We start from the raw sequence: 26,841 nt of genomic DNA, 5'->3' as shown, positions 1-26,841 counted from the left end.
ATAGCAAACATTTGTTGTAACTTGTATTACAAGTTTTCTGAAATTTTATGTTTAAATATGCTAAAGAGGCGTTGTCTAATTAAATATGCACTAATTTGAATACATTTCTAGAATAAAAATCTGAACCATGGATGAAGTCAGGTTAAAAAATATTGTTTCATTTATTTGATATATTAGAGCCAAAGGTTTTTACAGAGGGGATTTTGGATATCTCAACAGCCAAAATAATTACATTTTCACCATTTTTTTTTTTTTAGGAATAAAATGTTGTATAAAATCTGGAAAATGATATATGAACAAACCCCTTCGTAAAAACCTTCAAAATATAGATGTTTGGTGTATGTAAATGTTACTGAAGTGGAGATTTCTGGCTCAATGTAGGAGGAAAAACTCATTTTGAGAAAACGGCCACTTTAATTGAAATCTACAGATGCAAATAGATAAAGTGCTCTAAAATATACAGTTAAAAGTGTATTTTGGATGTTTTCTGTCCACTAATCTGAAAAAACACTTTATGAGAAGCCAAAAAGCCCAAAATCTCAAAATTAACAGATGCATGAAAAAACTGTTTTTGCCTGTAATGTCTCCCATTAAAACTTTAAAACAGTGTCTGGCTTCAAACAAAGCATATTCTCTTGATAACATTCTGCGTCATCTTTTCTCGAGGCAAATCCTATTAGTAAACCAGAGGAATGAGTTACATAAAAATCTTTCCTACCTACTCTAGCCTGAAATCGATTCTCATTCACATAGAGATATGTGTGGAATGTGGCATTTTATGCATGTGGCACCATCTGACCGGCTGCTTGTGATCCACAGCTCGACCTCTATAGATTAAGTCCAAGAGAGAATGGAGGATATTCCGTGAAAAGCTCACATGATTGTTGAACAGACTCTGTGAATGTCTCATGACAAATTTGAGTCAGCAACAGAGGTTAGTCGTGTGAATGGAGAGGGAACATTGCGTAGGGTGGTAAGCTTTGACTCGTTGACTATAAATACGCTGCCTTCTTTTTCCAACCCCATTGAAGCCGTCTGCAGAGCAATCACATGGTATGTCACTTGATTTACCTATGGGCAATCCCGGCATGCAATTTTTCATAACCTTTATATTTCCACAAACACTCTAATGTTCCCTTTATCTGATGTTACGTTAACTATGTTTTGTTGGTTCTGTCTTGCACTTAACTTCTAACCTCTTGTAACCCAGGAGGAAGAGAAGAACATGTACAGCTCATAATCTTTGTCACGTGCTTACAACCGACTCCACCAGTGGCCTTTGGCCACAAAGATTGGGGAAAAAAAGCAAGGCTTACTTCCTTCATCCCAACAAGACCACCACATTCTTTTCTTCTCCGCTCAACTCACGTTGTGAATACTAGTCTTGAGCTTTATCGCTCAGCTATGCAGTAGGAATTAAGATTTTCAACACCAAGAACCATGACTCTCCTAACCGAGGACCAGCCTTGCCGGTTCTCAGCACCGGAAAGCCCGTCCACATCAATGGAGCACTACCCGGTGGACTCGGGACAGAAAGAGGACTATTTGGACAGTATGGAACCGGCTGTGTTTGGAGCGGTGGAGCCTCCGAAGCGCACAAGAGGAAGGCTTATCATGCATGGCATGGTCATGTTCGGAAGGGAATTCTGTTACGCTGTTGAGGCGGCGTTTGTCACGCCTGTGTTGCTGAGCGTTGGACTTCCCAAACGCCTGTACAGCCTGGTGTGGTTCATCAGCCCTATTTTGGGTTTTATCCTACAGCCTGTAATTGGCTCGGCAAGCGACTACTGTAGGTCCCCGTGGGGCCGAAGGCGACCGTACATACTCTTAATGGGGATTATGATGTTAGTGGGCCTGACTTTATTTCTAAATGGAGATGCTGTTACATCAGGTAGGTGTTGCTGAAGTAAAAGTGATGGATCTGTCTAGATGATCAAATCGGGAGCTACTTGTGTCTAGGCTGGTAGTTACAATTTGCTGTAATATTATACAAAGTGGCAATGTAATTTTAAAAACGGTAAGCAAAGTTTATCTGTTTTCGCTTGTTTCGAACCGTTGAATATGTTGTTAGGTTGGGATTTAAAAAGATGAGAATGAACAAGGACAGAAGAGAAGCAGATACAGGAACTGCAAATGATTACAAAATTAAAGTGATTAAAGTGATTGAAGTTAAGATTAAAGTGCACTTGTTAATATTACCAAGCACACACATTTAAAACGATGAAGAAAACACCCGTTTTCATTACTGCAATTGGGTGTCCTTTAGCTATATATGAAATTTTTAAAAATTTTATGCATTAATTCATGCACTGCAAAAGACTAAAAGAATAGGAACATGACTGGAAAAAATCAGTTCTTTTTTATTGATTTCTTAAGCGTCATAATTTTTTAATTATACGTTAACTCGTTTTTACCTTCTGATCTATGTCCTGTTTCAAAATGTATAAGAAGTCATATTCAATTCATTACCATTGAATGTATAATGAGCTTTTGATAAAACTAAGATTGATGTTTTTTTCTCTCCTCCAGCTGTACTGGATAGAAATGTTAAAAGGACATGGGCCATCGTGGTGGTTATGTTTGGAGTGGTGATGTTTGACTTTGCTGCGGACTTCATTGACGGACCCATTAAAGCCTATTTGTTTGATGTGTGTTCTCATCGGGATAAGGAGCGAGGTCTTCATTATCATGCTTTACTCACAGGTAAAGAGTTACAATAAATGGTTTGCTTGGCCTTGCTTTGTATGATAAAAATATATATAAAACTTAATTGAAGTTTTTTTTTTTTTTTTTGCACAAGAAAAATACATTTGTCTCATTAAAAGCTGATGACATAAAAAAAACACACTGTAAAAAAAAATTACATCCCCAAGTCAAAATTTTGTAGTGACTGGTCACATCTAAATTTTTCAATTAGTCTGACGTATTATTTCTCATTGAGCCAATGTTAACAGACTATTGTTACAAGAATTGCACTTGGGCCAATTAAAAAATTTAGATGTGATCAGTCACTAGAAAATTTTGACTTGGAGAGGCTAGAAATTTTTTTACGGTGCATGACAATTCCATAAAAAACATTGCAATATACCTTACTCTTCTGTTGAGATGTTCTGAAGCATTATGAATCATGACATTATGCCAGTTTGAAGTATTATAGCACTTTTTTTAATTAAGCGAGTGCTGTTGTGAAGGACTACTGTGTTTATTTGTAGGTTGACTTTCATTTGTGACTTCCCTTGGTGCCATGGTTATTTTCATTATAGATTGCAGTAATATGGTGTCATCCACTGTAATGGAATTCATACATTTTTAAGTACTTTTTATGGCCACTGTGCATCTGAAACATATTTTTGCTTTATACCATTTTGATCCCGTCACTTCTTCAAGAAAAATGTTATTTTCTTGATGAGAAATTAAGATGTGCGTGCTTTTCTGCAAATTACGCTGCAGAAACTGATACATTACGGATCGTTCTATAACATGAAGCTGACTGAAAGCATTTTTAATAGGAGCATTCTTGAAAGCAGATACTTGTGTGAAATTGGCTAGCACTGTATGGCAACAGCCTGTTTCCTCTTTCGTCATCTTCAACATGGTCGATTGGGTGCTTTGGTGCCGCTTTACTGATGTAACTAGACAACTTGTTTACTGTTTGGCAGCAGTATGCATGTGTCTTCTAAACTTTCAGTAAAATCTGTTGTTTACTGGTCGAAATCTTAAAATCTTTGGAGGAATTTGTTTCTGCGCGTTTCTTTGCTGCATGAACTTGCACAATCTGAAAAGGAAAAAGCCTTTGATAACACTACATATCTCTTAAGAAAAAAAAGGGAAACAACATATTAGTCAGGCTACTAAAGACACGTGTGCTTTTAGTCTTGTGTGGAGTACATCTACAAGACAAAAGATATTTTCACTCACTGATTTTTTAGGAAGTGTGGAATGTAGTGCACACTAAATAATGAATCAAACCATGTTATTTAATTACCCAGTTGCTGTTGTCTGTATAATCGATTTTATGTTTTCTTATACACTAAACCATCACAGAAAAATTGCACAGCAAAAATAAATCAAATGCTCAAACGTCATGAGGTCTGTTATCCAGTTATAGTAAAGCCTGGTTGTGTCGGTCAGGCTCCGAGGGGTCTGTGCGCACTCAGGGTATCCTAATCCAAACAGGCTCAGTCATGTGCTGAGATCATGGGTTGGAGCTGAGAGCTTCAGAGCCACATGACTGGGTCGTTTCTTGGGCTCGAGTGTTTGTAATTGCACATAACCCTGGGTGTTTTTTTTCTTTTCTTTTTTTTCTTTGTGATCTGCTTTTACTGATTTTGGAGACAAAATGGCACAAAATATGACCTGCAATGTAACATGACTTTGATTACAAAATGGAACTTTGCTATTGTTTTAAATAACTAGAATGCTCTTTTAAATGCAATAGATAATTAGCTTTTCTCTGTATTTTACTAAAATTGTGTCATTTCATTATCACTCATTACCACTAAAACCACCTGCCTTTAGTCTATAACTCAATACTTCACGTTAATTTGAAATATCTAATATAATATCTATTTATATTTTTGTTACAGTAGTGTAAAAATCTATTATACTGTTATGTAAAAATCCAAATACTGTAAATGCTGTCCTTTTGAACTTTATATTCATCAGAGATTTATGTTAAGTTGAATTATCTATTATAATATCTGTTTATATTTTTGTTATTGTAAGGCTCCAGTTTGTAATGACTCCCCCTGCCTCTAGTGGCACTGAGCTGCAACGACTCTCCCAGCCACTAGATGGCCCCAACTTCTGTAAAATTCATTGTTGCCATTAGTATTTGATTTCTCCCACCTGTGGGGTTCATTAGCTTGTTTGTGTTGGCCTGTTTAAGCATAGACATAATAAATACATAGACGCCCTATTGGCCGCTTGGATCATACGTCAACGGCACCGCCATATTGCGGAGGGCAACTTACCCATAACTTTCATAATGGGAATTGAGAAAAATGCCTGCGTTTTCTGCCTGGATTTCATTCACATTTCATTTTATGTGAAAATTTCACATAATCTCAGTATGGGGGGCTTCACAATTCTTATCCAAGAATAAAAAGCCAAATACATGACAAGCATGAGCTATCGATATAACTATCGAGATTTTAAATAACTAGAAATGGAACTTTTTGTACACCACGTACAAACCACTGAAATCGGTTGATAAATGTAAACGTTTTTTTTTGTTTTTATCCAGAAAAACCACAGCTCACCCGTTTACTTGCGTTTGTTTACAGCGCAGTCTTGCCCTCAGCAATATGGCGGACGCGTTGACGTATCGCAGCAACGTTCCAAAGCGCCCAATAGGGCGTCTATGTATTTATTATGTCTATGTGTTTAAGCATGCCTCTTTCTTTCAGTTGTGTTCAGTCTTGAGCCTACTATGCTTGTATTTTCCTTGCCAAGAAAGCTAAGTCTGTTGTATTTTTGGATTTGCCTTTTGCTCACCTTTTGATTTTTTTTCTCTGGAAGCACGGCTTCCTTTTTGTTGTACTTTTAAAGGGATAGTTCACCCAAAAATGAAAATTCTGTGATCATTTACTCTCCCTCAAGTTGTTCCAAACCTGTATGACTTTCTTTCTTCTGCTATACACAAAAGAAGATATTTTGAAGAAAGTCGGTAACCAAATGTCTGATGGACCCCATTGACTTCCATAGTAGGAAAAAAAAATACTATGGAAGTCAATGGGGACCAGCAACTGTTTAATTACCAACCTTCTTTAAAATATCTTCTTTTGTGTATAGCAGAAGAAAGAAAGTCATACAGGTTTGGAACAACTTGAGGGAGAGTAAATTATCACAGAATTTTCATTTTTGGGTGAACTATCCCTTTAAACTTGGAGTCTTCAGTAAAAACAGCTTTTGTTCAGTCACCTAAGTCTGCAAGTTATTCTTCTGCCCTTGGGTCCATCTGCTGTTTGTCATCCACAATAGCTCAGTGGTAAAGACGCAGTTCAGTTGATTTGAAGACCAGAGTTCAATCCCAGCCTCAGACACCCATCACAGTTATATAGTACATAAAAATTCAAATACTGTAAACGGTGCCCTTTTGAACTTTCTATTCATCAGAGAATCCTGAAAAAAAAAAAGTCATGCTTTCCTCAAAAACATCAAGCAGCACAATCATTTTTAACATTGATAATAGAAATGTTTCTTGAGCAGCAAATTAGAATGATCTCTGAAGGATCATGTGACTGGAGATTGGAGTAACGATGCTAAAAATTAAGCTTTGCCATCACATGCATTAAACTCTAAAAGTATTGCACAATATTACTGTTTTTACTGTATTTCTGATCAAATAAATGCAGCCATGGTGAGCATAAGAGACCCCCAAAATTTGAGTAACCAGTGTAACTTTTGGTAGTGTATCTTTTAAAAGAAAATGCCTGCTACGTCCTGGCACAAGGAAGAGGTTAATTTTGAAAAATAAACATACTTTAAACGGTTTACAGCTGTGTATTTTTTGTTAGTATCGTCAGATATTTCTAAAATATTTCTAAAATAAGGACATTTCAAAGTCAGTCTTTATTGTGATGGTTTTCCTTGCATGTTTACCTGCTAAACAACGTCTCATAGGTTCAGATAAATATATATATTTTTTTTTTAAATGGCACAGTCATGTCATATCAACCCTGTCACCCCATAGATGCTACTAGCAGCCCCCCCAGAACAACACAATGGCTCTTGTTTGTGCAAATGGTTATATTAGTAACAGGGGTCAGATTCCCTGTTGATTGAAAACGAAGCTTTTTGTTGCTTACTTGCTCAGAAAATCAATTGTGATTTTTTTTCAATGTAATATGCTCTGCTTCCTTGCAGGTCTAGGTGGAGCCTTTGGATACCTGATTGGAGCCATGGACTGGGGTCACTCTGCTCTTGGATTTGCACTGGGTTCAGAGTACCAAGTTATCTATTTTTTCTCATCTCTAACCTGGGGCATTTTTCTCACCATGCACCTTTTCAGCATCCCAGAGAAACCATTGATTAAAGATCACAGTTTGGACTCTTGTCCAACCACCTCACTAGTCCTGGAAGGCCCGCGTCATAATGGCTATGGCGCGGTCTCCAAAGAACTGCCACCTCTGCCTGAAATGAGGCAGCGCTCGTTCTCTGCCCTGAGTGAAGCCAATGCAGTCACTCCTAGTGCCAAGCAGCCTAACAGTGAGGTTGGTGATTTGTTTTACTTTGAATCCTTTTCATGTGGCTTTTTATTCTTGGCTTGAGTCTGCACCCGATTTCCCCTCACATTTTAATGACCTGTTTCAAACCTCGGAGCAACAGCCTATGTGAGCTGTAATTAGGTTGGGTATTGTTCATGCGCCTCACAGAAACAGTTCCTTGTTTAGTTGATAATGAAAATCAGCACATGCTGATTTATTAAAAATACAACTAATAATGGCTTATTCAGAGGTCTTTGTAGTGATGTTTTGTATTCATTATGGCCATATGTGTGACTTGATTGTGAAGGTCAAAGATTCCCCAGTGGAAAAAAAATTACACACTTTTCAAAGTTCTCACTATATTTTATTAGTTCATTAAGTGTTTAAACCATTAAACCAGTCTCAGGTTTACCATTTAAAATTGTTACATAATATAGCAGGGATTTTAAACATCTGAGTCTCATTATACGGTGAGGTCCAAAATCATGAGACCACTATAATGCTAATACAAGTAAAAGATGATACTTCTTTTTTGCATTTGTATTAGTAAAAAATATATATATATTTTCAGCATAATAATTTCAGCAAAATGTTGAACATTGATTAATCATCTAAAATAGTGCAGAATCTTACATATTTCTTGTTTATTTGATCTAATGACGCTTGTCTCTTTACATTTATTTTTATCCGTAAACTTTAGTTATGGATGGTAAACCACATATTTTTTGTTTGGTCTCAGGGTTTTGGACACAGATTTCGGATGATCATTAAAGTGTCTTAAATCCTGTTTCAGATCGTCATTAGCATGCTCATTCTGAATCATAAAAATTGGGCATGCTCTTTGTACAACCTCCGCATGTGAAACTTAACCTCGACTGAAATTTGTCATGCCAGTGAGTCACACTCACATCAAGTGATGCTTTAATGCAGCTTATTTTTACATCTGTAAAATGCTTCCCCAGATTTCTACTATGCACTTTACCACCCAAATGCTTTACTAATGGTATATGTCTGTATAATCAGAATAGGGTAAAAAATATTTACACTGTGTTGTAGTTTTATTCCCATAACAGCAAAACTCTTTACTTTACTTTTAAAACACCTCAGACCCTAGAGGGTTAATGTTCATATCAAATTATTAATGACACTAAGGTAAAAGGAACTGTAAATCTCACTAAGACTCTAACTCAGAGTCTTGCAATCATTAACCTGCTACAAACCTCACATAATGTCCATGCCTAAAAATGTCCTGTAAATTAAATATGTTAAAATATACACGTGTGTGTGTTCATAATAATAATAATAATAATGTATTCCATGCATGTGAATAGTGATGAGTTGCTGATTTTAGCTGATTTTAGCCCCTCAGTCTTCATATTCATTACAAGACCAAATCAACAACTCTATTCATATGAGGAATCATATAGTTGTTTCACCCCATTGCCCAACCAATATATTTTTCCATCAGCAATTGAGTTTTGGCATCAAAAGGAATATGTCATGACTAGAGATATCACATTAATGAGCAACCCTTTGTGGTTATGGAAATCTTTACTACATTCTTAATAACATTGTCTTGAGCAAGTCACACTGATATAAGGGTTTCTTCAGCCCATGTTGTCAAATAATTGGTTAGATTATCTTTCGAAGTGTGTCAATTGAATTATTTTAGTAAAGTACATTCTCATCCCAGTATAATGTGCAGAAATGAATATAAGATCTTCGTACTGCATAAAGTTGATATGTTTCTGAAATGTTGTCTGCATGGTAAGTGTTCATGGCTTTGAGCTTTTGAACCTTTCAGAAGACATTATTGACCTGTGTGCATAACTGTGTTTCAGGGACAGAAGAGGTTGAGCCTGAAATCTCTGCTGTCAGCTATGATCAGCATGCCCAGCCATTACCGCTGTTTATGTGTGACTCATCTGTTGGGATGGACAGCCTTCCTGTGCAACATGCTTTTCTTCACTGACTTTATGGGGCAGGTGAGGGGATTTTTTTTTTTGATGGAATTTGACTTTAATTTTGCACATCCCTATCTTTAAAGAGCGGAATCAGAACAGCCATAAAATACATATGCTGACACTCCTAATGTTAGTGGATTACAGTCAAGCTTTCGAATGAAATCCCTGACCTACTGAATGCAGTAAAGCATAAAACTGCTAGACAGTAGACACATAGGTGGAGTTTCACTTTTGTGCTTGGTGGGGCACCTACCGGCAGACGGGGGGTTATTACTTAATAAATAATAATAATAAAGGAATTAAATAATTAAAGGATTAAAAGGGATTTAAGGGAATAAATAAATAAGAATGGTAAAAGAAGTTCTTTGTCTAATTGTGGTTATGCAATTTAATCTATTTGCAAATAATATTTTATTTTAAAATGTGCACACATTCACTTTTATGCGAAGGCTATGTCTAATATGTCGAAACCGCAAACGTTTCTTGTCTCGTCACATTTATTTATGAATTACATGCATGTTTTCAATAAAAAAAACAGCAACATTTCATATAAAGTTTAATTTGCATCACTATTACTGTAGGCCGCTTGATATTTCTATCATAAAACAGTTGTTTGCTACTTGCATCCACTTACATCTTTCCACGAACTCTCGTTGCGTTGTGACAGTAAGGCTTTGATTCTTTGATTTGAATGGCCATCTTGATCTCGATTTTGACATTGACGAGTGCTGTTAGACTACTGAGGTAGAGCAGCCTAAAATGTACTCAGCCTAAAAATTGTATAAAAAAAAAAGAGAAAAAAATTTGTCCTCCTAAAAACAAACAGCTTTACTCATTCTACGCCTAAATGCTAATGTGAAAAATGAGAAAATATGAATTGTATTATAAAAAAAAAAGAGTAGCCTATTCATAGCTCAGACAAAATCATTGGCTCTGGTAAAACTACCACTGCTTGATACATTCTTGGATGTCAAGTTATTTTGGTTTTGTTTTAAAATCACTGATATTCTTGAATTTTTTGTTTGATTTTTGTTTGTTTTCACAATTTAAAGAGTAGCTATATACTAGTTCAAAAGTTTGGGGTTGGTAAGATGTAATGTTTTTAAAATAAGTATCTTATGCTCACCAAGACTGCATTTATTTGAGTAAAAATACAGTAAAAACAGTAATATTGTGAAATATTACAACTTAATAAATCTGGTTATGTAATGTATTCGTGATGTGATGGACAAAGCTGAATTTTCAGCATCATTTCTCCAGTCTTCAGTGTCACATGATTATTCAGAAATCATTTTAATACGCTGATCTGCCACTCAAGACACATTTCTAATCATTATCAATGTTGAAAACTGTTGTTTCAAATGTTTGTGGAAACCATGATACATTTTTCTTCAGGATTCTTTGTTAAATAACTAAAAGAACAGCATTCTTTTACAAAAGAAATCTTTTGTAATGTTTTACAGCTGAGTGTGCTGACCAAAAATGTGTTGGAATGTGTGTCCGAATGAATTAATTCACTAAAACGATTCAGTTTATGAAAAGAAATGCTGGAAATAATCGGACAGTTATTTTATTAATAGATATTAGTTCTTTTAAATTGTTTTGCCGTATAGGACTATATTAAATGCTACAAAAATTAAGTAGCTAAGTAGGTTGTCAAAAGTATAGCTTAGCAAAAAAACAACAACAACAACAAACTCATATTTCCTGAGCGTTATCATCAAATCTCTAACCAAGTGCATAGCCATCATTTCAGGTGTTAGGGGGACAGAAATGTCAAGTGTAATACCAGTTTGACCTTTGTCTAATTGACAGGTTTTATTTAACTGGATAAGAAATCAAGATACATGGCTGAACAATAACCAATATCTTTTATTCTATAATATATATTTTTTGTTCCTATATTGTCCTAATGACAATTTTATGATTGGTCTGTGTACTACAAACACTTATGCATTAAGTCATCATGGATTTTATGTAAAATAATAATATAATAAGGCAGAAAATATATTTTATAGTTTATGTACCGTAATAAACATTGTGTTTATTGTCTTCACGTTTCATCAGTCAAAACGTGTCTGGGTTTTATTCAGCGATAGCTGGATACCTTTGTCCATATAAGGGATTGCCTGGAACGTCATAAATACCGTCCGTCTTGGACTTTCTGTGCATGCGAGGAAATTTAAGGTTGAATAAAAAAACATTACATGAGAGTATTTAACGCTCCATAATGTTCACAACGCCTTTTGGATAAGAATAAAACTTCAGGTCATGCATAGACTATCTTGTCTCTTTGAATTTAAACCACCTAGATTTCACATTGGCCCATGTGAACGCACTTTCCCGGACAAAGTGTTCTACGGCCTCTAACATTCATCTTTATTTATTTACCAAGCCATTTGATTTCAATTTAGCACTCCTGGAAGAGTAGCGCCCCACACTAAAAAATAGATCAATGATGCTTTGAATTGTGGTTAAAAGGTAGCAGTTTATTTTTCTTATTTTCCCTCGCTCAGCCAGCTTTATCAGTGTTGAATTGAGATAAATGAGTAAATCTCCTTGTAGGCGGCTGAAGTGTACAGAAAGCTGTTGACCTCAACAAAGTGGATAATGTTCAGGGTAATTACCTCTGATGCAGTGAATAGACATATTCTTAACAGGTATTGCATTGCACAGGTAACAGTATTGTTTAAGTGTTTAAGGTGAGCATTAGAACTCTTTCAGTAGCATTAACTAACCCACACAGATCTCAACAGAGCAGAGGATGATGTTCCCTTTTTTTTTGCCATGTCATGTCTAAATGGAAAAAGCCTTGTTGGTGTGCTTGTTCACTTAGGTATCATTATGAAAAAAGAGACACCTGTGGAAAGGTTCTCTAGCTCTGTATTTAAGTGTTTTTGCATTTGACCAATGGCTGATGGATCGCTTAAAATGTGATGGTGTCACATGCTTTATCTTATGTAACATCCCCGGGATCTGTGTATCCATCTTTAGATTGTATATAAGGGGAACCCATATGCCGAACACAATTCCACCTCTTATGCGACGTATGAGAGAGGGGTAGAAGTGGGCTGCTGGGGCCTGTGCATCAACGCTGTCTCCTCTGCACTCTATTCATGTGAGTAATATTAAACCATATCTCAACTGTTCATTCTTCTTGACTTTATTAGACCTGCAGTCTCTTAATGCATCCAGACAAAAGAAGACTGTTCAATTACATTCAAATAATACATGGCCCTACCAAGTCAGTCTGGGATTGAAATTGTACAATACACTTTTTCAGAGTGTATGAGAGAATATTTGATGAGAGAATCACAGTCTCTTTCAACATCCGGTCATTCTAATTAGTGCTGGAAGTCATGCTATTGAAAAGGCCATTTCAGAGGGATTTATCAGTCAAGACAATTTATCAGTGATATGAAAGAGTTAATCTGTCTTTGCTATTCATCCGATTCACCATTTGTTCTATATTAAAGGCAATTGTTGCAGCCTTTTTAAAAAGATTTCCATATGTGTCCATCCAGATGTGCAGAGGCTGCTCCTGCCATATATTGGCCTGAAGGGACTGTACTTCCTAGGCTACTTTGTGTTTGGTTTGGGAACCGGTTTGATCGGCCTATTTCCAAACATTGTAGCCACGCTGACGCTGTGTAGTGTGTTTGGAGTCATGTCCAGCACTCTCTACACCATCCCATTCAACCTCATCTCAGAGTACCACAAGGCGGAAGAGGTCAGTTTCAGAGTGTTACATCAGGTCAAAAACGAACAAATCAGCAGTTTTATAAATTCATAAACAAGAAAATATACACTCCGGGGGAAAACAAAATGGGCCCAAGCCAAAAATCCCCAAATATTTGGTGGTCTTTTAATGGTCTTAGATCACTAAAATAACATTATATTTGAAAAAAAAATCCTGTGAAAATAATTATTCATGCTTTATTTAGTATACGCGCATCCATGAATATGCATATTAGTTCATATTAGAGTGAATTATACAGGCTTGTCTTCAAGTCGATTTATTGGAATGTTAATGAGTTTTATGTTTTGCTCTCTGTCTGACAGTAATTGATATTATTAGCCTTTTGCTTGACTATGTAATCAAAAAGCTAACGTGTTGCTAATGTTACACAAACCATGTTCCCGTTCCCCACCTCAGAGTCGGACAGCTGCCTTATAAAAATCAGTATCTTTAGAAACGCTTTGGACAACTTAGAACAAGAAAGTCATATTCTCCGTCATAACATTGTAATATACATTATATACATAATTCTCCTGCTATATTGCTAAATGTACCCAATTTTTCATATCAGCAGAATAATATTTCTAAAGGATCAAATGTGACACTGAAGAATGGAGTAATGGCTGCTGGAAAGCTATTACAGGGATAGATTACTGTACAGTTTAAAATATATTTAAATAGACAATAGTTATTTTACATTGTAATACATTTGTGGTTGTGTCTTTTAAATTATAAAGTAATTTTTTATTTATTTTTTTATTCCATCTAATGCAAAGGCCTGTCAGTAAGGGCTAGTGTAAACTCAGACAGTCATGATCCCAAAATAAACCTGATTGTAATCAGGACACTTATGTGAAGAGGGTGGGTAATTTATTATCCTCAAGTGGTTTAGTTTGTGATTAAAAACCATCTTACTGGACATTATTCTCCTTATTACATGGCTACAAACAAGTAAATACATAAAACTGTAATGACTTAATTGATATTGATAAATATTGACTCAAATTGGAATTATTTTATTAGATTAAACATAAGATGAGCAGTCAGTTACTATACACAGCCTTGCCATAGACAACAAATGCTGCGATTTGACCAATAAGAATCAATACATTGTTCAGTAAATGTTAACGTAAGGCAGACTTTATCTGTCACTAGCACACACCAAACTGTGTTTTGTATCTAAAAAATGAAATGAAATAATTCAAGATCGAGTTCTTAGTTTAAAACATTGATTTTCACTTTCCAAATCATATATGGATTTGTTTAGCCTCTATCTAAAATCCCTGACATGTCTGAAGCATTAATGAAGCCACAAGGAAAATCAAATCCCTTCCTGGAACTCAGACTGAATTATAATCAAGATAATGATTAAACCCTGCTAAAATGCAACTTTGATTTTGTTTCTTGGATGTATCTTTCACTTGAATTGTTCTGTGTTTGTTCACAGAGCTCGGAATTGTGCATATGAACATGCTTTCTTAGAACCGTCAAAAAGCAAACACAATGCTCTCTGCAAGGCTTCATGATCTGAAGATCCACAGTGTTCTGCTCATTAAAATGACTTCAGATCTTTATGATCTTCATCCTTTTTGGAATGCTGTATAGACATTTTCTGATCTTTAATTAATGTCCGTGTGTAATATTTTGTTAACAATAGCCCTTCTCTCATGCAAAGCCTCTCTCTTGTCATAGGAGCGAAGAAAATTGATCAGTGATGAACCAGCTCTCGAGAGCCGTGGGACTGGCATGGACTGCGCAGCTCTTACCTGCATGGTGCAGCTGGCTCAGGTCATAGTGGGAGCTGGACTGGGAGCCCTGGTCAATCTAGCAGGCAGTGTGATTGTGGTGGTGATCTCTGCCTCAACGGTATCCCTAATTGGCTGCCTCTTTATTGCGCTCTTTATGTGATGTATAAGCCTCAAATAAATTACCTTTCTCTATGTCATGGTCCGTCTCCTCTAATCACTGAGAATGAGCAGGATACTGGGTACTGAGCCAGACTCAAGTCAAGTCTTTCTCTTTGCACTCCAATCTACATGCCACACTCTCAAATAACAGCCTTCATCAGTGAAGTTGAAGGAAAGATTAGATGTACTTGAATAAGAGTTGACAAAATTGTAAGATTTTGATGTCTTATGCAATTTCATTATTCGTTTAAGGTGAAATGTTTTCACCTTTAAAAACAAATGAGCATTATCATGTCCATTGTCAAACCCCATTAAATATTCACGTTTTATGCAAAACAATAACTGGTTTAAGAAATGCTAACATTTTAGATTATCAATTGACTTTATTTCTGCGATAATCAATTTACTGTTGGCAGAGAGTTTAACTATTTCAGCTTGTAATTATTTTATGTTTCCCTTTTTATATAGATTTAATTAGGACAAACATCTTTATGCATGTGGTGTCATTTTTTTTTTAATCTGAAGACAAAGTTGGACAAATCAATAAAATCAAATGCAAATAACTGACCAGATTTACACAGTCACAGTTATAATGATAACACAGCATTCACTGGATCTTTACTTTGCAAAAAAAAAACCCCATCAACCAGCCTAAGATAGTTAGCTGGTCTCAGCAGTCTTCTAACCTGGTCAGGCTAGTATATTGGCTGGTTATGGATGTTTGTTCAGAGGATTTTTTTTTCTTACCAGCAAACTCAACACATTACTGGTGTGGATGTAAGATGATTATCAGCAGGGTAATGGTTTGCTTGTTGTCCAAAAGTACATATTGTGCCATACTGTTAGGTAAATATAATTGTTGACACATTCATGGTGAAAAACAATGCAAATTCATATTTCTTTGTAAACCAACTGATACATTATTAAAGTATATGGATGCACATAGTGTGATCTGTAGATAGACTCATTCTTTTTAACAACACTTTTGCTCTCTAATTTGATTGTTTTCACAGTTCCAGAATAAATCCTTTAAAGGGGAAGTTAAAAATGAAAGGAAAGGTTTTCTCTTCTCTTAATAGTGAGAGGGGAGTGTGAAAACTCGAATTAAGGACCATTCAGGTCCTTTAATTAAGGACCATTCAAAATGGTCCTTAATTACAGGCTCTAAATCCAATCCGAATTTTAATCCAATCCGAGTAACTTCTCCTTATGTGCTGTTAGGCAGAAGGTCGTTTCTGCCGGTATAGATGGCCGTTCCCGGGGGATAGAAAATAAGCGCGGGCTCCGCGGGACTGCGAGGAACCAGCGCGGGACCATGTTCATCCTGCTCGGGCTTTGTGGTGGCGGTAAACGGTCTCATGTTCGTCACTGAAGGCGATGTAATTTGCCAAAACAGCTTTTTCAAAGCCTTTCTGAATTCCCTTCTCATCAAACAGTACAGAATAGGATTGAGACAGCTGTTTGAATGTGCCAAACAGACTGTGACTGGAAAGATATACACCTGTGTGGTGTAATACTCGTAACTGAAGTGCACTACATTGAGTTTTATTAAGATACCCCACGCGGTTAACGCCTGATTCGGCAGCCAGCACAGGAAAAAAGACAAAACGACAATAGTCACAGATTTGGTCACTTTGGATCGCCTCTTAGCGCTGGAGGTGTTCACATTTTTGTTAGTTATGAAGCGCAAGAGGAGCAGGTAACATATAGAGATTATTCCGAGCGGAATGAGGAACCCCAGAAGTACTTTTTGCGCGTGGTATAAACCTAGCCAAAATTGCGCGTCTCCGCTCCTGTCGGGAAATTTCACCAGACACAGTTCCTCGTTGGATACCGTGGCGGTCGTTGAAAATATCGCGTTTGGCAGAGCGGCACCGACCGCTGCTATCCAGATGATGATAGTCATCCATTGCGCGGAGAAACGCAACCGGCGCCTCCTACTTTTTAACGCCGAAGCCACGGAGCAATATCTCGCGACGCTCATAGCCGTGAGGAAAAACACGCTGGCGTACATGTTCGTAGCCGTGACATAAGACACTATCTTACACATAGCCTTCCCAAACAGCCAAGTGAAATCCATGGCGTTCTCCACAGCCCAAAAGGGAAGCGTCAAAACAAACTGAAAGTCAGTGACCGCCAAACTGGTCACAAAGAGGTTGATGCAGGACTTCTTCCATGCTTGTTTTGATTTCATGAGATAGAGGACAAGGATGTTTCCGATTAAACCCAGTGCGCACACAACCGAGTAAATGACAGAGATCATTATTCTAAGGACCGCGGATCCATCTCCCATATAGTCGGGTTTATCCAAATCGGTGAGATCCTGAAAGTCACTCCACGAAAGATTAGTCCTGTTGACCACGAAGGTCGCGTTGTATTCACTTAACGGGAGACTTCCAGACGCGTACTCTGTGCGCTCGTCTTGCATCTCGAGAGTCTTCTGCATTGCTGTTGTTTAGTGTACTTTTTCCATCCTTTTCGAGTTACTGATCCCTGAATCTTACCATTCCAACTTCTCCTCTCTCCACTGTCTTATGATTTTCCGTAGACAACGTCTTTGCGCACACATTGCAGCGGTGATATTTAAGACCACGGGGATCTAAAATCGATGTAAATAAATCGATCTTAGAGGGGGCATTTAACCGCATTTTAGAGATGTTTATCGGACAATTATGTTGTCTGTTCGTAGCTTCACGCGCACTGACAGCTCTCTGCGTTTTTATAGAGCCTAGTGTCAATGGATTGGATGGCGTGCGCTTTTACGCAGCACAGACAGTGGTGATCCCTGTGATGCGGTTCTCTGGATGGTTATAGTGAATAGCTAAATTGTCTTTTGAGAAAAAAAATCTGTTACACAAATGCTTGCTTCTCTAGCAGTTGTTTTGTGTGCTGGTTCAAATTCGTATTATTTGCCAGTTGCATAAACGTAGCCATTTTTTTGAGACTGTGTTTTAGTCTGATCAACTGGCAGCAAATTATACCAATCTACTTTGTTAATGTAAGTGACATAAAAAGTTATAACCAGTATGAAATATATTAGATGGCTAAGTCTAAGCAGTGTATACAGCAGCCACTGTTTTTGAAATTTTCAATACCATTTTTTATTATTTTTTTAAACAGCAGTTAGTAAAACAAGTGAATATCATTTGTTAAAACCACACTGGCATAAGTTCAGGAAAGTGTAAAGAGGGATTGTATAGGACAAAATTAGGACAAAGGTATTTTTTTCATAATTGTCATCATAATTTCATAATTTGTTTGGTGTAAGTTGTAATTTTTTGACATTGTAAATACAATTATTTAAATATATATATATATATTTATTTATGACTGTATCTAAATATCTGTTGCCCAAAACAATGCTTTTTATATTTGTGATTATTTGTGAATTGTGTTGTTTTACAAATTTCTATTTTAACAATTCAAATTTTGACAGTTGGAGAGGCTCATCAGACTTCATTAGCTTCCGCTCTATGTACTATTTCTAATCCATCCAGACTCATTTTCCATTCTATCTAATATTTCTAATCTATATATCTCATAACAACCACCCAGAACACAATGGCAACCACCTAGCAACCACCCAGAACACAATGGCAACCACCCAGAACACAATGGCAACCACCTAGCATCCACCCAGAACAATTATTTGATAATTTGATCGTTTTTCATGTGACGGCAAAATATTTTTAATTGTTATAAAAGGATCGAGAAAGACAAAATCAAGTAATAATGTAATACTTCAAACTTCTCGTCCAAACTTTTCCAAGCCAACTTAAAGTTTGTCTCTACGAACTTTCGCATCTAGTTTAATAATAGAATATGCCAGGTTCCCACTGTGACAGCCCCACTATGACAAAAAAAAAGTGTGTTGAACAAACTTGCATTCCCCTGGTGAATATTGTGAAAATATGTAATTTTTTTAAACCAAAAATTAAATGTATACATAAATTGACTTTCAAAAAAAATATTTACCCAGAGATATGTATATTTACTAAAATGTTACAGTTTACCACTAGCCCCTGTTTTTGTTTTTGAAATGATACCTTTTTTAGTGTGATATATAGAGGTCAGTTATCTTTTGATTGACAGGCTGAAAGTTCTTACTCATTTTCACACCTTTTTTTTTCTGGTGTAATTTATTTGATTAAACACAATTTTTATATTCTTCATTAATGGCATATTGATCATATTTGCATTGACAGATGAGAGCCCAGGCTAGCCAAATCATACCACGTTGACATCTGTGACAGTTCTAGTTTATTAGCATCAGGCTCCTTTAAACGTTTTATCATGTTGCCTTCTGCTATTAATGCTGGAGGGATGTTTCAGGTCAGCTGCTGTATCAGGTCAAATCTAATGAAGTCACCTCTGCTCCTCTCCAAATCCTCATTATCGGCTTGTGATGGTGCACGAAAACAGTTTAATGAAGCTCTGAGGTGCCTATGGGATTTATGATTTGATCTTGGAATAAATGCAGTAAATGTGTTTGGTTTTGGTTTTTACTTCCAGAAGTAAAATAATCTGTTTGAAGCTGCATATATACCAAGGTCTAGATTGTAAAATGCTGACCTGAGATGTTCCACTGCAGGGTTTTTTGTAATCTCTCATTGCTTATCAGAGTCACTGTCTTTAGACATTTTGTGCTCTAGTAATGGGACTCCAACAGCTTTCTAACGGCAGCTTACCTAGCAAAACAGTTTCTTGGCAACCATGTTACGTCAACTATTGTCACAACTTCAAAGGTCAGTTTGAACCAGTCTCTTCCTAACATAGAAGAGGCTCAATTTCTCGCTTTGGTTGCCAGTGGCAGAGCTTGCCTTTTCAGGGTGTAGTTGCAAGTGAGAAGTGTTTCTCCAGAAATTTGATAAAAGAAATTAAATTGGAACATGGCCCAATATTCTTCATTATATATTTATTTATCATAATAATATAATTAATAATATAATATAATATAATATAATTTGTTATATTTTTCATTAGTATTTGGGTATGGGACACTTATGGCACCAATTAAAGCTCCACTGTCGTAGGCATTCACATTTTTTTTCAGGCAGGTGCTGTAGTTTAGCAGCAAGGATTACTGGTATTTCAGTTATGCATTTGAAATAGTCTTGTACTAGAGGTTTGTAGGTTCAGTCGTTGTCCTGCTTCTACCCTCAAACAAGGTCAGCTAAAACATTTCTTTTTCTACCCTGAATCTGGAAACTATATATCTGGAAATAAGCGAAAGGTGGAAATAATATCTGACATTTCTAATTCTTCTGACATTCTAAAATCAATTCAAAATTGAGTCAAATGCTTATTATTAGGGGGGTTATTGACTCGAGCAGTACACAAACATTGCACTTGACTGGAATTCTATTAATCTGAGTGCATATCTAGAATGTAGATGGCCAGCGATCAATCAATTAAGTCTCCACAGCAGCTGGTTGTTTTGTTTTTTTTGTGCTCATGTAAATAATTAATCAGACCTCCAGACAATGGAACATGGACATCTAAGGGAGGAGCACAACATTCTTGCTCCCTCAGAGCATTCCCTCTGTCCTTTTACTGTACACACGGTCCCAGTTCATGTTTTCAAAGTGGAACAAGCCTATTTCTGTTGTGCTGTGGGTTCAAACCTAGGCCAGACATTTCAGGTGTGAGTCTTGGGAAGATTTCCTGATGTGACAGTTCAAGAAAGACCAAAACAAACATCTATTGATGAATATTTCATTAAACATGACACGCTCAGATGGAGTGAGAAGGAAACGAAATTTCATGCTGCATGAATGACAGAGTGTTATGCTTCAAAATGCTTCAAATGCAATATCATGTTCAGTTTTTTTTTTAATTAGCAGACTGTATATGGAGGAAAAGATGCATTAAATTAATTTTATGCATACAATTTTAGCTACCATATGTCAAACCGGCTGGTTCCAAGCAAAGTGTTGAAACTTATAAATACTGTTTCTCAGGTAGTCATGCACCTATTTTTTTCTTTTTCTCTCTCTTCTGGGGGGCAACAGTGATGGTCCTCTTAGTGCCCTAGGCAAGATAAGACATGACCAAACAAAAAGATCTCAAAAGTTTCAAGTGATTTGACGATTTTAGACACTTTTTATATACATGCACATTTAAAAAAAATCACGTTATGTTTTTGTCACATACAATTGTTCTGAATATTCCCTGTTCCACCTACAACAAAAAAAAACTTGCCGTTTTCAGTTCGACTTAACTTTAATCTTGTGCATTGTCTTAAGGAGTAGTTGGCTTTGTTTTTTTGATTCAGGCTGAGTGATGGATAAGTCACAAACTTGTAGCTGCTCCAGTCTGTGCCCCATGTACTTTTTCATTTAGTCGATTGATTCACCATTCTGCAATTTTATTTCCCAAAGGAAATCTATTCCCAGTTAAAGCAAACACGGTTTCTACTGGATCTACAGTGGTGGGTACATATTAGCACTCAGATTAGATCTCAGAATCTTTCCTTATCCAGATTTTATCCATATTGTTTTTTGAAAGTCTGCACAGCAAAAAAAAAAAATCCTCATGAAATCATATTTTTTTCAAATTCGATTCAAAACCCATTTGGAGGTGGTTAGAAATTTAATTCCAATCAGATTTTTACAAACACGTCTCAGTCTGGACACTCTGCCTGCTCAAATCGGATTTCAAATTGCCTTTTGCGTCACTCTTAATGCCACACACAATGATAACATCCAAACCTGTTACAGGAAATGCCGGAAGTATTCATACATATATACATATATACCAGTGTCTCTTCTATCGCTGAGTTTTTCTTGTGCGACTCGACAGGGCGCTTATTTGGAGAGCAATATGATGCACTTCCATTTTCCCTGCATCCATTTTGAAAGCCTTGTCACATGGGTGCTCCTATTGTTGCCAAAGCAACCCATGCATATAGGTTGGTTAGCCTATGTCTGGAGGACACACAAATCTTATTTGATCACTTGTGATTTATAATGTGGACAGTCTGCCTGAAAAGATCAGATTTGCCAGCAGTCTGAACATAGCCTAACTATTTGTTCAACAGGTGAGTAAATCAGATGAAACTCAGAATTTCTATGAAAATGTTTGCAGGTTAGACTGAAATTTATAAAAGAAGAAGTAATACATGCATAAAGAACTGTGAAAAATAAAAGTTAATGGAGGTGTTGTGTAAGTTATTGCTGTGTCATTGTGACATTAGCATTTCTTTCTTTCATTGCTAGAACAAAAAACAACTAATTCACTCTTCTTTCCCATACTGTTTTATTTCTGAGTAAACATGTCAGAAATCTAATCTATTCCCACATAGACAGAAATACTTAAAAAATGTCTCAGTGTTTTTTGTCCAGACATTCAAATCAACATTCGGTGCCTTTGACTTTCTTTGTGCGGATACAAAAAAATGATGAAACATTCAGTAAAATATTTTATTCTGTGTTCCACAGAAGGAAGAAAATCATGGAGGTTTGGAACGACATGAGGGTAACAGTCTTTTTATTTTTGTCTCAGGAGCCATGAAATGAAAACCTTTTTTTCTCTCTACTAAGGTCAGATCACTGTCACTATAGGCCATTTTCTCAAGCATCCTTTTAAAAAATCACTTTAGGTTCAGTAAATAATTATATAAACAAGTTATTTTTGAGAGATCTCATGGAATAAATAAAGGCTGTCATGCCAAAGACATGAATTAGATAAAGCCTCTCGGATTTTCACACCCATGAATAAATACGCTGAAGGTGCTTGGACTCTGTAATTATGCCTTCAAGCACAAGAAATCCTTGATGAAAATGACACATGGTTTGCATCAAGGGCATTTATTTGAAGCTGCCTGTTATGCAGACTTACTCTGCCAAGACGAGTTTGTCCATTCATATAGATATGAACAAGGAATCATGTTAACAACAGATCTTCCATTCTCAAGGATCTCTTTATGACTTCACGAGAGTTTATGAATGGAGAACTCACACAGACACATTTAAAAATAATGTTATATCTACTCAATAAAATTGTGGCAACAGATTACAAGCAATATTATTAATTAAATTCAACAACACGTAAGAATTTAGTCATTTATCCAATGAGCTCCTTACAAATCAACCATTCAAAATGAGTAACTGCAAATAGCACACATAGACTACAGCGTTTGACAGCTTTGAAGCATCAAGCTCCAAGAGAGTTTTTAATACCTCAAACGTATACTTTGGAGGCCCGGATAATGGAGATTCAGTGCATACAGTAAGTCAAACCAAAGAGGAGACAACACCATTTTGCCCTATAAGAACTTTCACCCCCTCTACAACTCTATTCCAGTGTCCAATGGGCTGTCACTTGTAAAGCTCCTTTCTTTGTTGTTGAAGCTCCGGTGCTACTCACAATTACTGCCATCACAAGCCATTCAATTCCTGTCTGTTCTTCATTGTCCTGCAACATTAAACAGCAGTGAGATTCAAAACCTAAGAAATATCGATCAAAAGAGAAAATATGAAACCCAGTTTGTTTGAGCAGTGTTACAGAGACATATAAAGTCAACGAAATGATGGCCTCTTGGGGGAGTAACCAACAATAATTTTGATTTAAATTCACACATTTGGTATATTGAAATTAAGATTGCATACGTTGAATTCTTTGATGAGGTCTCCTGCATGCGCCACAAGGAATTCTATTTGTCATTAAACACAGCTCATAATAAAATAAATACAACATGAATTAATTATATCTCCTCCTCGTAGAGGTTTCTTTAATTTAGTGGGGTAATATAGTGATACCTTGACGTGTGCAGGAGAGCAGTCCACGTTTTAAAGGAACATGGACAATCCAAATTAAGACATGCCACTGAGGTTCCAGTGTTGTAATCTGTAATGTTGTAAGAGGTCACCCCTCGTTGCGTTATACTTGCATACTTTAAAGCTCCACTTCATTGCAACTATTAAATAAGACACATGAGTACATATCACATTTTAACTGATATCAGAAAATATAATAGCTACATTATATACACATTTTAGAGTGGCCTTTTATTGTGGCCAGCCTAAGGCACACCTGTGCAATAATCATGCTGTCTAATCAGCATCTTGATATGCCACACCTGTGAGGTGGATGGATCATCTCAGCAAAGGAGAAGTGCTCACTAACACAGATTTAGACAGATTTGTGAACAGTATTTGAGAGAAATAGGCCTTTTGTGTACATAGAAAAAGTCTTAGATCTTTGAGTTCAGCTCATGAAAAATGGGGGCAAAAACAAAAGTGTTGTGTTTATAATTTTGTTCGGTGTATATATATATATATATATTTTTTTTAATATATATATATATATTATGTAAATCGTTTTACAATGCTTAAATTTACTTCTAGTTTAAAGTATTGAATATTTTTTTAATATCCACTTCAGCCATTAATCGGTGTAAAACACGATTTCCCATACTTTATGAACAACACCCAAGTTCAAATGAACGGAGCCAACACAACATGTGGATATACAGTAGGACACAAATTAAGAATCCATTAAAGAATAAGCCATTCATTTATCAGTCAAAAATTCACCAAAAAAATGGTTTTGTGGCACTGTTCTTTTTACCCAAATATTTTTTGTTAAAGTAACACACATATATTTCTTTTACCACCAAAACACTATTGTATTGCATTTAATTAACTTTACCTGTATAATTTTCCACTATACTTAATTGTCAATCGTTAAACTAATGTAAAGGGTTTGATTTTGCGATAAAAAAACCAAACGTATGCGACGATTTCCAACCTATTGGATGAAGACGGCGTGCGAAGAAGGTGGCAAGGTGCATGGCGTCAGAGAAAATATAAAGTTAATCTAAAGGCAAAGTCTTTTATTTCTGTTAGTATTTCGGAAAGTCTGTTCTGGAATGCTTTTAATATATCATCTGGGCAACACACTTTAGAAATCTGAAAGGCATTCATTGATTGTTAGCTTTCTCAACACGTAACCACATGGGAATTCTAGGAAAATCAAGTTCAAAACAATTAACAGTCAAAGGTCTATAGCGGGTGTTAATCAAGATCAATTCTGTTTCCATGAGATCAGAGTCCTATCGTTTGGCTCTAATAACCTTTCATCAGTGATGAAAGTTTTTGCAGCTTTTGAAATCCATCCCATCCGATGATGCCTTTGTAATAACTGTTGCCAGCAGAAACTTTATGACAGATGGGTAATGTGGCCTGAATAAAGTTTACAGCCCCTGAGGATCTCCTGTTAGTTTGGAGTTTTAATCATATCCACTATTGCTAGGAGCTTGTTAAATGAACAGTCTTATTCCTGTGTTGATAGGATTGGGGCAGGTGTTGCCTAATGGTTTGAGAGTCAGACTGGTAACCTGAAGGTTGTGAGTTCTATACCGGCAAGAAATGACTGAGGTGCCCTTGAGCAAGGCACCAATCACAAATGGCTGCCCACTCCTCCGTGTGTGTGTCCACAGTTTGCAGTGAGTGTGTGTTCTCTACTCACTCCTCCTATTGTGTGTGCACTATCTTGGATGGGTTAATGCAGAGGACAAATTCCAATTATGGGTTACCATACTTGGCCTTCACAAACACTTTCACTTTTCACTTGATATACAACATGCCCGAAAATAATGATAAACTCTAATTAAAATGTATTGATGTTTACATGTCTGTGTAATGTCACACATCTACTGAATTAACTGAAATTGACTCTTTTTTTGTACAATAATTTTTTTTTTTTTTTATAATTTATTGCAGTCTAACAATCTGTAGTTTGATTCCAAACCTTTTTAGTGCAACCCAAATACAGCTTACATGAAAAAAGAAAATGGGAAAATGTAAACCTCAAATTCTTTTCCATGGTCTTTTTGCTTGTCATGGTGGTATTTTGATGCATATTTTGCTCTTTATTGTGATCATCAGCAGATGTTCAAAAGGTATTCATAAATGGTCGCACATCTGGCCAGCATCGTCCAGAAGAATGTACCAGTGTGTGTTTGTTCCCAAGACCACAACATTTTAATATGTCAACAATATGTGCTTCGTTTCCTGTGCTAAAAAAAAGCTTAAATTTCCCAAAGTTCCACTTCAGGAGTTATGTATTGTTTTTTCTTCTTCCATATGAATGTATCTGTATTATAATCTAAATTATTGCATTATGATATTATAATGATAATGTGAACATCAATGAGAGTTAACCACAGCACAGTTTGTTTCTGTTTCAGTCGTCTTGAAATTCTTCACAACGTCAGTTTTTCCAAAAGCTCTGTCAAGTTAAAATATTCTCACTTGCAAGTAGAAGCCTATCTCATTTTATAAAACAGTTTCATTTTCCCTCCCAAGATCTGTTATATTCTCTCCTTGACATGAGGTTAAATAAAAACCTCTGTGTCTTCATTTGAATCTCCAGCTGTGATTCACACTTCTACAAGGTTGGCGCATCAGGAGACTGCAGCCGTGTGTTTTACTTTGAAGCTTCTGCTTTGCTGCTAAAGGTGTGAAAAAACGTTAGTCATTTTAGCTTCACATCAATCTTTCAGTGAGGACCACATGTACCCTGATGAGACTTTTACTTTCAAGACTCATGTCTGACAAAGAGCCCCCTCAGACGTATTTTAATAGGGGGAGGAATACAAAAGAATGTAAAAATGCTGTATCTGTTAACTTCAAATGGTGCCATAGTTGGACTCTTACAGACTTAAAGCACTGATTAATGCAGAAAATACAAGCTTGTGTTATAGTTTGTAAAATACAATATCTTAGTAAATAAGTCTTTAGGGATCCAAACAGTTGCTGTTCGTTGATTGTCCCATAGAGTTTTGTAAAGGCCTTTCTGTCAATGTAAATACTATAGGGTATGGGTTCAAATTATGTTCTGTTTTTTATTTTTATTTTTATTTTTATTTACAGTCGGGAGAGCTTTACTCTCTTTAAAGAGCTTTTACAACTCGCTCTTAGCTTTAACGCACTTTTTATTATTTTTTAAGTTCTGCTCTCTCATATAACAGCATTTACAGAAAGTGTTGACAGTAGATTATAAGGTATTGTTCAATAAGT

The 26,841-nt window shown here is 36.2% G+C and overlaps 2 protein-coding genes across 2 annotated transcripts; one reads left to right on the top strand and one right to left on the bottom strand.

The window, feature by feature from the left end:
- Positions 1–694: 694 nt before the first annotated feature.
- slc45a2 (solute carrier family 45 member 2) lies at positions 695–14,855 on the top strand. The gene is made up of 8 exons (XM_084387317.1): positions 695–1,053; positions 1,211–1,891; positions 2,530–2,703; positions 6,868–7,214; positions 9,050–9,193; positions 12,167–12,290; positions 12,697–12,902; positions 14,604–14,855. Exons 2-8 carry the CDS (start codon positions 1,441–1,443, stop codon positions 14,817–14,819), a joined length of 1,662 nt encoding a protein of 553 aa, XP_084243443.1. The 5' UTR covers positions 695–1,053; positions 1,211–1,440; the 3' UTR covers positions 14,820–14,855.
- Positions 14,856–15,308: 453 nt separating this feature from the next.
- On the bottom strand, positions 15,309–17,530 carry rxfp3 (relaxin family peptide receptor 3). Its single transcript, XM_084386410.1, has one exon. The coding sequence runs from the start codon at positions 17,262–17,264 to the stop codon at positions 16,026–16,028; it is 1,239 nt and encodes a 412-aa protein (XP_084242536.1). The 5' UTR covers positions 17,265–17,530; the 3' UTR covers positions 15,309–16,025.
- Positions 17,531–26,841: the final 9,311 nt, after the last annotated feature.

This window comes from Rutilus rutilus (genome assembly GCF_951802725.1).
Source record: "Rutilus rutilus genome assembly, chromosome: 18".
In the NCBI taxonomy this organism is placed as follows: Eukaryota; Metazoa; Chordata; class Actinopteri; order Cypriniformes; family Leuciscidae; genus Rutilus; species Rutilus rutilus.
The sequence above is the reverse complement of the archived record's forward strand: the minus strand, read 5'-3'. Positions and strand labels throughout refer to the sequence as shown.

Coding starts and splice junctions, on each gene's coding strand:
- slc45a2 (XM_084387317.1), top strand. CDS start 1,441: ATGACTCTCCTAACCGAGGACCAGCCTTGCCGGTTCTCAGCACCGGAA. Junction 7,215..9,049: donor CCAAGCAGCCTAACAGTGAG/GTTGGTGATTTG, acceptor ACTGTGTTTCAG/GGACAGAAGAGGTTGAGCCT. Junction 12,291..12,696: donor CTCCTCTGCACTCTATTCAT/GTGAGTAATATT, acceptor GTGTCCATCCAG/ATGTGCAGAGGCTGCTCCTG.
- rxfp3 (XM_084386410.1), bottom strand. CDS start 17,264: ATGCAGAAGACTCTCGAGATGCAAGACGAGCGCACAGAGTACGCGTCT.